Source organism: Lepisosteus platostomus, chromosome 16 (genome assembly GCF_059453375.1).
Source record: "Lepisosteus platostomus isolate fLepPlt1 chromosome 16, fLepPlt1.hap1, whole genome shotgun sequence".
NCBI classification, from domain to species: domain Eukaryota; kingdom Metazoa; phylum Chordata; class Actinopteri; order Semionotiformes; family Lepisosteidae; genus Lepisosteus; species Lepisosteus platostomus.
Window position 1 is genome coordinate 7,077,173 of NC_142626.1, and position 15,384 is coordinate 7,092,556.

General features: G+C 38.4%; 1 protein-coding gene across 1 annotated transcript in view; it reads right to left on the reverse strand.

The window, feature by feature from the left end:
- Nucleotides 1-15,384, reverse strand: part of LOC148646745 (NACHT, LRR and PYD domains-containing protein 3-like) — a 2,700,574-nt gene that overhangs the window by 2,617,697 nt on the left and 67,493 nt on the right. The window contains exon 2 of the mRNA XM_088608537.1: nucleotides 5,522-5,695. Within this exon, the coding sequence (XP_088464663.1) occupies nucleotides 5,522-5,695 (174 nt within the window). The remainder of the gene's footprint in view (nucleotides 1-5,521; nucleotides 5,696-15,384) is intronic.

Sequence of the window (15,384 nt, forward strand, 5' to 3'; positions counted from 1 at the left end):
ATATTTAATAGACATCTAAATAAGAAAGGCAGGTGTTAGTATAACGTATTAGTAATCAACTTTTAAAATAAACAATATTACTGTGATAAATTGTTGCCCTTAAAAATAATTTACAGGACTTTGTTCAAATTACATTTAATCTGACTCTCAGAAAATAAGTAAAATTCCAAATTTAACAATAAAGAAAAATGAGGGTAAAATATAATAGGTTAAAATATAATTTGAAATATTTTTCTAACTAAACAATCATTGATAACAATGTTGAACAATTTTACTGTTTATAAAATATAATTGCATTACCTAAAGAATAGGCTGGCACACTGGTTAGCATGCTTTTTGTATCTTTTTTCAGAAATAACCCAGGAGCACCAGATGTCTCAGTGGTTTTCAAAATTAATTTATGCAAATCATGGGTTTCCTCAGGTGATCTGATTTCCTCTCATAGTCCAGACATACTGGCTGTCACGGATGTCCAAAGGGACTAACCGTTGGGAGCAGGAGAGCGGAAAAAGACCCATGTGCGTAGCGGCAAGACGGGAAAAAGGCCCGGGCTCATTAGTGCAAAGAGTTCAGGAATGCCGTATAGAAACCTATGCCCTCAGGGAGCGGACGTGGGGCGCCCCGGTGCTAGGCGGGTCTCAGGACATCCGAACGTCAATGCTGAGCGAGGACAGAGTGCAAGACCCGGAAATATATAGCCCAAGGGAAAGAGAGGGACAGGAAGGACAGCAGACCGGAAACTAGGGACAGGACAGAGAAGGAGCGCCCTCTGGCTGTGTGATACTGTGTATTTACATTTTCAGAAGATTTTTAATAAAGTTCAATATAAAATATTAATTCTCAAATTACAGGCAAAGAGAATGTGTGTTTTTATTGAGAATTATTCAATAAATAGAAAAAGGAGATAAGATATGAGTTAAACTGCGGTGATTTAATTATTGGAGTACCACAGAGATCTGTACTAGGACCACTGCTCTACTTAATTTATACCAATGATCTCTTCATACCAAATTAGTTGGATTAGCAAACACTGGAATCATCAAACAAAATGATAAAACATTAGATAGAAATAAATGGACAAACACCTGGCAGATTATGTTTGTTTGTTGTTATGTTTGGCAGATACTGTCAGAGAATGATTGAGCCAGATGGACAACAGACAAGAGAAAGAAAGGGACAAAGTAAAAGATGAGCAAGAGAGTGAGGAGCAGGATTAAACATGTCAGACAAGGAAATGAGAGGGGAAGCTTTTCTTACAAGATCAAGGATCTTATATTTCTCATCACAGTTTTATTGCTGGGCAAGGTGAGACACACTGAGATGAGGAGGACTTTAGAAAGATGTGTCTGAATGTGATGCCCTGTCTTGAACTAAATCCCACTTGCTCCCAATCAAAATCATGATCCCACCTGCAATATTGATCCACACCATCTAAAAGGGGAACTGCAGTCCCAAATTCTTAGACTGGGTTTTAAATATCCGTAACAAAATAAACTGATAGTATCTCAAAATGTCTAATTTAAAATTAATTACACAATCATGAACTCTGTGGAAGTACTGCATGGTTGCCATGTTGTCGAAGGCAGATGAGAATCAGCTGGTCTCACCAAGGGCAAGAGGAAGATTTTGTGCAAATTGCGCCATAAACCCTGCCCTTCCTGCTCACTAGTTATTGCAAGTGAACAAGAAATGAAAATAAAAATGAGTGTGTTTTAGTTGGTTGTCAGGTTTCTTTTTTTGCAAAACTTAAAAGAAACTTAATCATGTTGTCTTGTATGTATCGGTTTCATGAAATTATTTAGAATTAACATAGTAGCAAAATTGACTTGGCCTGGAGCATGCCTCAATCTGAATCATAGACAGTGATGGCAATATGGCACTACACATACATTGACACTTTACAAGTTATCTTGTACGTGGTAGTTTCCTTATGATTTGAAATGCATCGCAGTTCCCCTTTAATATACAGATCCAGCCATTCAAAATGCGCCGAGTACGCTGCGTCAAAACACAGTGGGCATGGCGCATCATTCCGCATGCAAACTGAAATATGATAATTGTATCTGGAAGCACCTTGTAAAACTGCCAGGTGGAGCTAAAGAAGCTTAACATCTCATGTACAGCATTTGAGCTGGCGCCAGAAAATGCCCAATTGCGAATCTCAGTCACTGCTGAGGGACAATCTTTTTCCAGTTAAGAATTTAAGTTGTATACTCTTTAGATTTTTAATAATTTTAAATTGTGTATTACAGCATGTTAATCATTAACAAAAAGTTGGTATATTTTATGAAAGCAAGATTGCTCAGTTGGACAAAAGTACACAACCTTCCACCTTCATCGTAAATATTTTAATATTGAATTATTTAACTTGGTAATTTACAAGGGTTCTAGTTTTAACGTGTTTGTTCTAAGATTATTAAGTTTATATTCTGTACTTCATAAAAAGTTATAACGTTTTATCCTTTTCTAAGAATTAGCAGTAAGAACACCACTTGATGTTACTTTAAAAAAAAGTTGTACTGATTTAATTCCACTTGGTAGTAGTATTAATATGGAGTTGTGAAAACATATTTTGGGCATTTTGACATTTGTTTTTTTTTTTAAGCTTAATGGAAATCTTTCAGTTAAACAAGGGAGGGGGAATTATTTTTTTTTACAACTGCAGTAGAACAGTGGAGAACAGCCTATCATCATGACGGGCAAACGATTTTTTTATTTTTAAAAATTAAATAAAAAATAAGATAAAATGACGTGTTCCTGCCTAACTCAAACATTGTGTGACTTTAAAAAGCTGTAAGAAATGGTTTAGATAGTTAAAAACCACTTTTTAAGTAAATGTTTAAAATATTTGAATTTTATAAAAGTTATACTGATTTAATACCTCTTGATAGTAATATTAATATGGAGTCGTGTAACTAAGCAGCTTAAATATCACAAGGGGACATTTTGGAAACATTTGATGTTTGTTTATTAAAAAATATATCTATTATTGTCCTTAAAGAGGTAATAGGCAATGGACTGTCATGTAGTGGGCTGCACCCAGGTGGTTCAAAGCTCAATCAAAGAATTACTTTTTTTCTTACATAGCCAAATATATAAAAATAGTCCACTATTATAGCTTGTTGTTGGCTGTGGCGTGAGTGTATCTGGATGAATTATTATAAGTGATAGTTTTGTGATTTAGGTTTTATTCAAGCAATTCTTTAAGTCTTTAAGGAGGAGGAAAGAGGGCTGTACTGTCACTGCGCTGAGCTTGTACCATCTGTATGCCTGCCGTTTGTTACAATATGAATAATGAAGGACCATGGACAAGCTGTAAACTGAAGAGTTAGAGAAAACACGTTGAATCTTGTTTTCAGCTTGGAATTTAACCTTTACAACGATACTTTTGGCTATATTTTTTACATAGCCGGACGAGTAAAAACGGATTGGATTAATAACTGGAGTAAGATATTTCATATGTACTTTGAAACCATCCGGCTTTGGAACAGTGGGCGGTGATAACCGGCTGGGACGGGGGGGGGGGGAGGGTATTTTGATTTCCTGCGTGAACCGTATTCGCTACAATACTATAATGAGTCCCTGAGGTATACCGTTCAAATTTCGGAATTATAAAAAATAAACCTTTGTTGCGTTTGCACGAGAGACAAAACTACCTTTTGAGAAGTCATGTACTGCTTGCAAATTTTGTCTGTACTGTAGCTTTATTCAACTGAGCAGAAAGTCACCTTGCTCTTACAAGCGTCTCTGTTAAGCAGAATTTGTGTTAACACATCACACCCTTTGAAGGAGTTTTAAACAACTTGGTCTGTCAGTGAAAAAAATGATTGCGGGCACTTTTCCTCCCCTTGGTGCAAGGTGACAATGTGGGAAACTGTTTTTTTATTTTACTGGCAGTGTGAACATTGAGTGAGCACTGGGGCGTACAGTGAGACTACCACAGTGAGATTACTGAGATGGATAATTTTAGTAAATATGTTGACAAATATCTGAATTTTTGCTAGATCAAATTGTATCCAGCTGTGAATCATCTACGTGACCTTGCCCTTCTTGAAATTGTGGGAAAGAGGTTTAGTGGGCAGTGTAGTGAACATAGAGTGTTTTAATACACTGTACAGTATAACAGTATAAAGCAAGTATGTACAGTATATATTTAATGTTTGTAATCACTATTCTTACATTTTGTATACAGTTTGCTTCTGTGTTAGCTGGTGTGTTAGCTGGTGGGCAAACGCTCGAGGTGAAAATTCATCCACAAGGTGTGTGCCTTTAAAGCAAAGAAGACCGCACCAAACTTTTTTGGCTCTGTATGTTGCTCAAGCCATTTCTCTTTGACACATGAATGGCACAACTACAGGGGAAGATGTAGCTAAAATGCTTATTATTCATTTTGAGGAAAGAGGAAATGACACCAATGAAATATTTTCTGTGACGACCTCTGCTATGGTATTAAAACATTACCTTTTATTGCTAATATAACTCAAAGTATTATGAAAATAAGAAATTGCTACAATGTTAATAAATTAAACACATAGAAAATAATTTGTAATGTGAAGTCATTTTGAGGGTTTGAGACATATAGAACGGAACCCTGACTTTAAACCACTTAAATAAGGAATGGTTATTCAGGAGCTTAAGTTTATACTCTCGGCTAATATAAATGCATTGTAGCATTCGAAATCCATTAACATCACTGTAAATGAACAATTATCCAATTCAGGGTCACAGTTACCCAGAGCCTATTCCAGGAAGCACTGGACACAAGGCAGCACTGAAACCTGGAAAGGATACCAGTCTATCAAAGGGCACACACTCACACCAGTGCCAGCTTTCCCAGAAGTCTATTAACCTGCCAGCACATTTGTGGACTGTGGGAGAAAACTGGAACACCACATAAACACGGAGAGAACATACAAACTCCACACAGACAGCACCCCAGATTCAAAAGAGATTCAAAGATGAGAGATAAACAAATTGATAAATATTGCAAACCTAACTCACTTCCATAGCTACATTCTTTCAGATGTATATAAAATATTAGAAAAAAGGAGGAATATAAGAGATAAGGGTAAGATTCAAATGGAAAGGGAGGCTGGCACTCCCATAGCAACTGAGGAATCTCAAATCTGCATAAATTCATAAAATCTGCATAAATTCTGCATCCAATAATTCACGTTACTGGAGAGAATCACTAAAAAACTGGTTAAAGCTGGACAGACCTAGTGTTCTAATCTGCAAGGACTCTATGAATTTTAAAGAAAAGTACCTTTAGAATTATAAATCAACAACATATACTGTACAGTATATATTTTAAAAAATGGGAAAGGTTGTGTTTTCAGCCTCTCAGTAACCATATGTTTACAAAGAGCCCAAAGACAAGAACTTGTATAACATTAGACAAAAAATCCTTTTTGTTTTGTATTTTCTAAGTGTTACGTTTGAAGCATGTGAAAATCGGAATGCTGTGTGTCTTAACATATCTAAATAAAACAATAATAATACATCTCCAGTGTTCACTTACTTCAGTGTTGTTAATTTACAGTTGGGATTCCTCAGAGCTGCAGACAGCAGTTTCACTCCTGAATTCACCAGGTAATTGACACTCAGATCCAGCTCTCTCAGACTGGAGTGTTGAGACTGAAGAGCAGAGGCCAGATCTTCACAACATCTCTCTGTTAGTTCACAGCTCCTCATCCTGCAGACAAAAAGACAGGAGCACAGCTGAACATCTGCACAGCTCATCCACATCTTTCTTTCCAAGTCTTCGCTCCAACACCCAGCTCAGCAGTACTATACAACATCATGTCATTATCCATCTCAGAGCTACAATGGTTGGAATAGGGAAATAGAATGAGTGAGACTTTGACTTTTAACCATAATAGAAATTGCTTCACATTTTATGGTGTCTTGTTAAAGTTATAGCTATGGTTGTTATTCTTCACATGGTGGAATTAATACAAAATGTAAATGAACAACACTGGAGTAAGAGAACTGGAGATTTTGATTGCTATTGTATATGTGTTGAGGAAAACAACATTCTCTTTTGAAGAAAATAAACAATTTAAACAAAAACAAGCAAGGTTATAACTCTAACAACACATAATCAAAATGTGAAGCAATAAACAATCTTAATCAAACTTTGGCAGAGGAATCGACCATGTGACTGTATCCACTTTGTACAAGTCAGGAAACTGAACTTCAGTACAAAACAGCAGGTCAAGAGAGAGCGAGTCCATACGAACCAGAATTCTGCCTCAGACTTTGTTTGTCACAGGGGAAATCTTTAGACTTGGGTTCCATCTGTACATTTCACATCAATACCATTAATATTAATACAGTTGGACTCCATTGTCAATTGAGTACTGTACATTAGTTCTGTTAAAATTAATATTATAATGTGTGAGAGAGAGTCAATTATGTTTGAGAAAACAAATCAACTTTATTATATAAAAAAAACACAGGGAGGCAGAGGTGCACATTTGTATTCTAATTGAGAGGGGAAAGACAAAGAAAAGAACCCCCCCCACCCGACAAACTAACTGACTAAAAAAACAACTAAATAGGCTAGAACCGGAAAGGTGGTCATGTCTAACAATGAGGCTGTACCAAAACAAAGTCTTCTGTGTCCTACTCATATCTACACTAACTAACCAAACCAAAAGCATAAAAGAAAAGCACACATCATGTTTTTCCCCCATCCCTATAACACACCACTCAACTAACCTCATTCACCATCTCTGATCTCTCAGTATTCCCCCTTTTGCAGTCTCATTTTCCCCTTTTAAATGCTTCTTCCTCATTTGCTTAACATATTAATTGGCAGCACCCAGAGAAAAAAGAGAAAACAATTAGGGAAAAAAAGAACTCTCCAACTGAGGACCATAACAACCATTGATATAGATTCCAGGTTAGTTAGAAAACTAACCATGTTTCTCCGTGATACTGTGACATCACAGTGGTAGTGACCCCCCATGAACAGGCGTGTCCACCACTCCAGACACACCCCTCACAGCCTGCTGGAGAATGTTTTCACATTTCTTGCAAGTACTCTCCATTGGCAGTGGTGATGTACTCAGCTCCTCATCATGGTACCAGAGTATGGGGCACACATCCTCAGAGACCTTTGGGTCCCTGGCTCACAGACTCTACTGTCCTCTCTATCTGATCTCCTCCAAGATCATAATGTACAGATGCAGCCATTCAAAATGGGTGGAGTATTTCGCGGCATACCCCGGTGGGCATGTCGCGGTATCACGCCGTATCACGGGGTTAATCGCGTCATTTGACGTCATGCCGGAAAGTATCCGGCATCACCTTGTAAAACCGCCAGGAGAAGCCAATAAAGCTTAACCTCTCATGTACAGCATTTGAGCATTTGAGCTTTTAAATTTGAACTGTGTATTACAGCATGTAAATCATCAGTCATTAAAAAGTTGGTATATTTTATGACAGCAAGATTGCTCAGTTGGACAAAAGTACACAACCTACCTTTATCAGAAATATTTATGGTTCAAAGCCTTTACCGAAGATATTACTAGTAGTATTAATAATGAATGACTTTGGACAAGCTGTATACTCAAAGTATAATTTCTTTAGCACATTTGTACAAGCACTTGGAAGCACTTGGAATCTGTCCAAGCCCTACTTTGTCAGGCATTTTCTTTTACTTCAACGGGCATAAAAACTCCCTTGCTTTTAACAGGGCATTTCATAATTTCTAACTACGAAAATGATGAAACTAGAGCTCAAAATATCACAAGGATCCTCAAGAGCACAGCAAAGACTGTATTAAAAGATACTTGTATCAGATACATGAGAATCCAGGCTTTTTTATCAACGCTTTCTTTTCCGTATACCAGATATTATGGAACCACTTCAGAAGGGTGTCAGCCAGTCAGATTCCAGGAATCGGTACTTTAAAGGAAAAATACACACCAGTATTCCATTTCTCCCTAAACATTTTAACCATCAAAGTATTTAACTAACATGTGAAATAGCGTGTGAAAAAGTGGTAGTTTTAAGCTTTTCTGCTAATATAATATGGAATCGCGTATCTAAAGAAATTAATAACGATATGATTATATTCATGTACTGCGACAGGGCTGTGTAGGGCTGTTTCGCCTCTCTCTTCATGCGACTTCCCTTGTAGCCTACTGGTGTACGTGCCCGATTACCAGCTCACAGGTTGTGTGTTCAAACCCAGCTGGTGCTGGACTTTTCTTTTAACAAACATTTCTTCGAAAAAATAGAATAGCAATATTATGGACAATCAATTGACTTTTATATTTCAAAATATCACAACATGATCGATTCTAAGTCATTTTTGATAGCAATGAATAGTCGCCTTCTTCCCTTCTGACAACGGTCCCTGCGTCCGCTTCCTGCTTCTATTGTGTGTGTGTGTGTGGGGGGATCCCTTCAGATCTCCCTTCAGATTTAAAAGGTTATTAATCATATCTTCGGTGTCGCATCTTACCAGTGCAGCTGATCTTTTGCTGCCTGGGTGGGTCAACTATCACAAAGCTTTAGAGAACCTAACATTTCTATTATCAACAAATTGTAAATTTGTAAAAGATTAAATTTTTATAGAGAAATGGAGGCTGGACAGTATGCGTTACAATATAAACATTTGTATTGATTTAAATCGTGTTTTGATTTAAATCGCAAACGCGTGTTTAATTATATGTGTTTTTTTATCATAATCAGACTAATGCAACATAAATTGATACAGTATCTTTGTCTTCTAAGTATCTTAATAAACTTTCAGCATAGCTTTCTACCCATTTAGATTTATTTTTTTGGGGATTTTGGGATCAAATGTGGAAGGATTAGATTGTAATCGTTTTTATTTTTCAAATACGTTTTAGAAAAGTGTAATCTATACCTGCCCAGACTGTACGCCTTCCTAAACCCCGCCCTGACCACTTTCACTCCTGTCTTGCTCTTCCCCGCGCACCCCAGCCGGGCGCCCTTCGGCCTCTGCCCGGGACGAATGTATATTTAGATATTTACACCCGGCACGGCACAGAGGGAGCGTCTGCATTTATAACTTATTTTTTAAAATTAGTCAAGCAATATGAAGCATCTCCTTTCACTTTTAAGTCCCTTAAATACATTGAGCACAGCTTTCTCACCACTTAGATTACTTTTTGATACCATCCTTACACAAAGCAGAAACTTCTTGTATTTTCCGATGACATACGGTACAAGTGGAAAGATAATCGTCTTTAATTTTGTTACGTTATACGTTTTAGGAACGTTTCATCTATACAAACACCACAAAACTATTCTCGATTGTATTTCTGAATGTTATGTTACACTTACAGTAGTTCACTGCTTTAAATACATCGAATTAAGAAAGTTAGGTGTAGCACTTTAGATCTTTTTTTCTGAACCGGGGAAAATCTGATCATGTTTCTCTATAACAATAATAAAAGACATTATTTTACATATCACCTTTAAAAGTGGCATCTCAAAGCAATAAAGAAGATGGAAAAACAGTCAAAAGGGACCAAAGTAAATACCAGACGAACGCAAACGCGTTTTTAATAAAATGCTTTTATTCATTCAGCAGAGAGTGAGAGGGACATCCAGCAGAGAGAGACACACACACCGGTTTCCATCGACAAAAGTCTGCATTTTCAGAAGTGTCTCTAGCCTCCCAATCCTCCCCAGTAATGCGTTGTACTGCTCCCGCTGCTGCCGAAAAGTCTCCACACAGGTGCCTTTTGCCGAAGTCGGGAGACATTAGAGGCTTGCCACACCCGGAGTGTTAAACCAATGCATTAGCACGTCAAAGCCCATTGAGGACCCGGGCGCAATAATTGTTTTGTCCCTTGATTTACTGATCTGCATTAATTATGGAAATCGAGTTCCTGCTCTTTGCAGACGACCTGGTCCTGCTATCTCCCAAAGAACAGAGGCTGCGCCAGAACCTGGCACTGCTGGAGCAGCACTGTCAGACCTGGGCGCTGACAGTCAATCTGGACAAGACCAGAGTTATGGTTTTCCAGAAAAAAAGACAGACCTCAGGGAAACAGGTACAAATTCACACTTAACAACACATTAACACCTAACAACAGGAGCAGGGACGAATTAGACCAGTACCCACTATTGTTAAACATACAGAAAAGAATATTAAAGTATTGAAGTATTAGCCATACAGAACATTAAAGTGCCCCTTTCCCATTCAGCAGGTGCCTGAGCCGCTGTGTCCTATCTTCTGACAGTTGCCGTTGTGAATGTCTGTAGAGTGTATCTTATTTTTAGTACTATATTTTTGTATTATATTCCCTATTAATCAAACTCTAAGAGTATGTATAGGCTTGTCCCCTCCTCCCGCCCCTCTCTGTGTACAGTAGAGCCTCCTGTCCAGCCAGCACATGTCCACAGACATTCACAATGGCGACATATCATAAAACGTTCGCACGTTAAATTATTAGTTGTTTTTCAGGAAGTTAAAAAAAACACTTGAATTACTTATCCGGTCTCTCGAAATAAAGTTATTTTTCAAGCAATGCAACAAACGTCGGGCAATGTGTTTTTTTTTAATCCAACATTTACAGCCACATCTAAAATCTTGTCAGTCAGCTCTTTTTTCTCTATTTGAATTGTGGCTTACACATCGCATGACTTTAAAAGCTAGAAAAACAGGTTTCGATTCACATTAGCTGGCGAGCCTTGTTTTGTCAAAAAACCCAAATAAACCGGGGCAGAGACTCTGGGGGGATCATTGCGTGGTACAGAGCGGAGCTCAGTCAATTCTTATGGAATGTGTTTTCTTTCTTCTTTTTTTCAGCATGGAATAAACCTGTTACTTGATTCATATGGATGCCCGGTTCCGCCGGGGATTCAAAACATTTTTTATATATTTTTTTAATCGGGTATCTAAGGGAATAGCAGTATAACCCTGTTCATGAACAGACAGTGGCATGTTACATTATTAATTTGGGTGTCTCCTCTTGCCAGAGAGCTCTAAATTGCATTTTGAGCGCGGTTTTTTACTTTTTTTAAATTGCAACCCATAAATAAGGCCGATTGCAAAAATGCACTTGGAATCTGTCCAAGCCCTACTCTGTCAGGCATTTTCTTTTACTGTAACGGACACAAAAACTCCCTTGCTTTTAACAGAGCGTTTCATAATTTCCAACACCGAAAATTATTTAAACTGCGACACTCAAAATGCAATTTAGAGCTTTCTGTCAAGAGGAGACACCCAAATTAATAATGTAACATGCCACTGTTTGTGCATGAACAAAGTTATACTGAGACTTCCTTAGATACGTGATTAAAAAATAAAAATAAAGGTCCCCGGCGGAACACATTCCATAAGAATCAGCGCTTTTACAGTATATATCGCCTTTAAAGGTGGCTTCTCAAAACGCTTTAGAGGATAAAAACAACAAGAACAGCAACAACAACAATATTGTATTTCATTGCACTTTGAAAACCAAGTAATAACTTAACTATATGTGCAAACGTTTTATGATATGTCGCTGTTGTGAATGTCTGTGGAGTGTATCTTATTTGCCTTACGTCCTGGTTATCTCGCTCGCCCTCCCCCCCTCTCTCCCTCAGTTCAATTAAATTCAAGGTGTTTTATTAGCATGACAGATGGGTACAATCAGTGTTGGGTATTTACTTTGCTTTGAGATTCCACTTTTAAAGGTGATATATACAATTTTAACTAAAATAAATTGATATCTTTGTCTTCTAACTATCTTAATAAACTTTCAGCATAGCTTTCTCCCCGTTTAGATTTATTTTTCTTAACTAGTATACTTTATTTTTCGGAACCGGGGAAAATCTGATCATGTTTCTCTATAACAATAATAAAAAAACATTATTTTACATATCACCTTTATGTGATATCACATAGGACAGCACCACCCTCTGTCCTATTGATCACCACAGGTCTAATAAACATTTTTATTCCATCCCTATCTCTCAACCAGCCTTCGATAACATCTCTCTCAGAAATGGCTTCTATAGAGGATTCAGATATGTTGTTAAATTCTATCTTTCCAGTGTTATGTTTCCAGCTTCACATTCGTCCCCTTTAAGAAGGTGTAGACCTTTACAAAATACCTCACCACTCATCTGTCTTGTTCAATCCTCGCATTCGCTGTCTTTCTCTATTTTAGGAAGCTTTAGTCCTTATCCCATTGCTCAGTATCCAGTAACATCCACGGCTACATGCAGAAGGTATATCCTAGACCAGGTGTGGACTGAGAATAAGAACCAGAACCCAATTAGTCGTTGCTGAATGGATCCTTCCTCTAGGTGCAGTTTGGCCAAACTGGAACCCTAATTTCTTGGTAGAGCTGAGTACATAGCGATCTGAGGTCATACTTCTGAAAGAAAGAGTCTGCTCTACTCAGTGTCCTCAGAATGTGTAGCCTAACCACCCCAGGCTCTTCATGACATAGGCCATCTTGATGTTGTGATATCCCAGCCCTCCGTGCACAGACAGCATGCTGCTCTATTCTACTCCCTCATATTCCAAAGCTGCCCCTGCTTGTACCTGCAGCAGAGGGTCTGGACCTTCTCTACTGGGCATTTCTGAGTGACAGGTACTGTATCACTAGTACGGCAGTTTGGCCACGGGCATCCAGATAGCACCCCTTCTAGTAAATGTTGGCCCTTTGGCTTTGAAGAGTCAGTAAACCTCTTTCACTACCATCTCCTCAGGCACCTCCTGGACCATCAGCAAAACAGCCAGTTCCGTCAGCACCCTGCTGTAAGGGCTCAGTCTCCTCCAGCTCAGCCGCAGGAACAGGTCCACATCTGTCCTCTGGTGTTCACTCATACTCTTTGAGTTGACCTCCCCTTCTGGTCCCTATCAGTAGCCACCCTGGAAATTTCATCTAGAATTCTTTGATCACTGGCACAGGTTTGGTGAAAAGACTAATAATTTATGCACACTTAGTTAGAATGGTTATTTCTTATCAATGACAATGCTGGCCAAAAGAGGGAGACAGATCACTGCATCTTTATTGGAAGAGCACATTCATAAAGCAAAGAAAATAACCCTGTAGTTCTCATAGCATACAAGAGTTCCCGTTGTTGGAATTTCTCTTCTAAGCCAGTGATTACATTTATTTCTAATCATGTGAAGAAGGACTCTTCTCTGAAATTGTATTAACATACTTTTTTTGTATTCTGAGTCTTAAGTACAGCATTAAATTGTCATTACATCATGGATTTTTTACACTCAAGTAAATTCTTTTAATTTGAAAAGTACAGTATCTGGTTTTGCACTGTAACAAAAAGTTCACTCACTTGCTGTATGTTCACATTAAATATTGTTTAAATAAAAAACATAAAGTCCATATACTATATATACTTCTAAATATTCATATGAGCTGGTGTGAAAAAGTACAGTAATGTTATTAATGTCTTCATCTCATAACAGTATGGTCTCTCACTGTCTCTCTGAGGATCCACTGCTGTCTGTGCCCACAGTGACCCTCTGTAATATGCCAGCTCATCCTGAGCCCACAGCCCACACTCTATAAATCACAACAATAGATACAGTAGGTGGGGTTTGTCTGAGATTGGAGGAAAATATAATTTCTTGGAATATTTTATTCTATTTCTGTTTTCAAGTAATTAGGGAAAAAGATTCAAAGAGATTCACACATACATTTAAGACTGTATCGTTTCATACTTGTATTCTTTTAGTTACATAGTGGCATCACAAGATGCCCTCCTCTGTTCCCCAAAGTTATTGTCACAATTGCTACTCCTCCTCTTAAGGGCTCTCTAGCCCTTTCTTGTTCTGCCCCATTACCTGCACCTGTTTCTTATTTCCGTTCCACCTTAAAAGCCAGACGCAGACGTCACTCCTGGTTCCTCATTGAATTCTGCTTCGTGAGAGCCCGGGGTCCTGCTGCGTCTGGCTCCATTATGGTTTTAACTTTCTGTTCCTGATTCCCCGCCCCTCCGGTCCAGACCCGGTTCATGGTTTTATTCTCTGAATGGATCCCCTCACCTTGGACTCTACCTTCTGTCTTAGATTACCCATTTGGATTCTCTCATGGATTGTTCACCCCGGAATCACTCTCCCTGGACACCTGCACCCCTTGGATACGCCCCCTGTCTCCATACCCTCTCCTGTATGACTTTTTCCCCAGTGTTTCCTCACAATTCCGGATTGTGTCATCTGCATAGGGCCCAGAAAGAACTGTTTCGTGACAGTTATCTCCTGTGTGTGATCCTCCACACAAGCTTTTCACCTGATTTCAAGAAATTAGGCACAATGCTGAAACTTATATGCTGTAAGACTAATTTACCCCCAATTGTTTTTGTTGTCTTGTAATCAGTTTCTGATAACGCATTTCTACAAAGGTCTACTATTCTAAGAATGACAATTTGCATTGGCAGCACATGCTTCAGTGCTCTGGAAGTGTTTATAGCCCTGTGAGTTTAACACTTCATGACTGACAGCTGCTTTTCATGCCAACAAAACCCACAGCAACCATGACTTTCACCTCCATCTTCATCTTTGTTCTCTTTCTCTGCGTTCAAGGTAAGACAGGCTTACTGGAAATAGATACAGAATTTGTGGAACATGTAAACAAGTATTCCACTACAAATTTGACCAATATTCTAATTAACTATGTACCTGTTTCTGCTTTTATTTCTGATTTTTCCTTTCAGAGTCCAGTGGACAGGTTACTGTGACTCAGACTCCATCAGTGAGATCAGTTCTCCCAGGACAGACAGTCACTGTGAGCTGTAAGACCAGCAGTACAGTTTACAGTAACTCACTAGGTAAACATATGACCTGATACCATCAAAAATCTGAAGGAGCTCTTAGATTTCTGATTTATTTCGAAAGTTCCCTGAGCTCTGGGACCCCAAGTTGTTTCAGTGGCAGTGGATCTGGGAGTGGCTTCACACTGACCATCACAGGAGCCCAGCCTGAAGATGCAGCAGATTATTACTGTCAGAGTTACCACTACATTAACAGTAAAAAACTGTTCACACAGTGTTACACAGCTGTACAAAAACCTTCCTCAGCAGGACTGCACAGCAACTGCGCTGCTGAAGCTGGGGCCTCCTGAGATGAAGACAGTGAAACAGAACATAGTCTACTGCATAAAGAAGCAATTGAACTGAGACAAAAGCTGAATTTCATTAATAATATAAGATAAGATATACCTTTATTTTCCTTCCAAAAGGGTGGACATTTGTCTTTTGGCATCACCATACAAAACTAAACAACACAAAATCAAACCACATTAAATACAAACAATGGTCCTAGGTGTGCACAAATATGCACAGTATACAATATACAGTACACACATCTTGCTCTACTACACTACCATTACACATATTCCCATAGCTCCATACAGGAAACAGTCACTGAGCTGTGTTTAA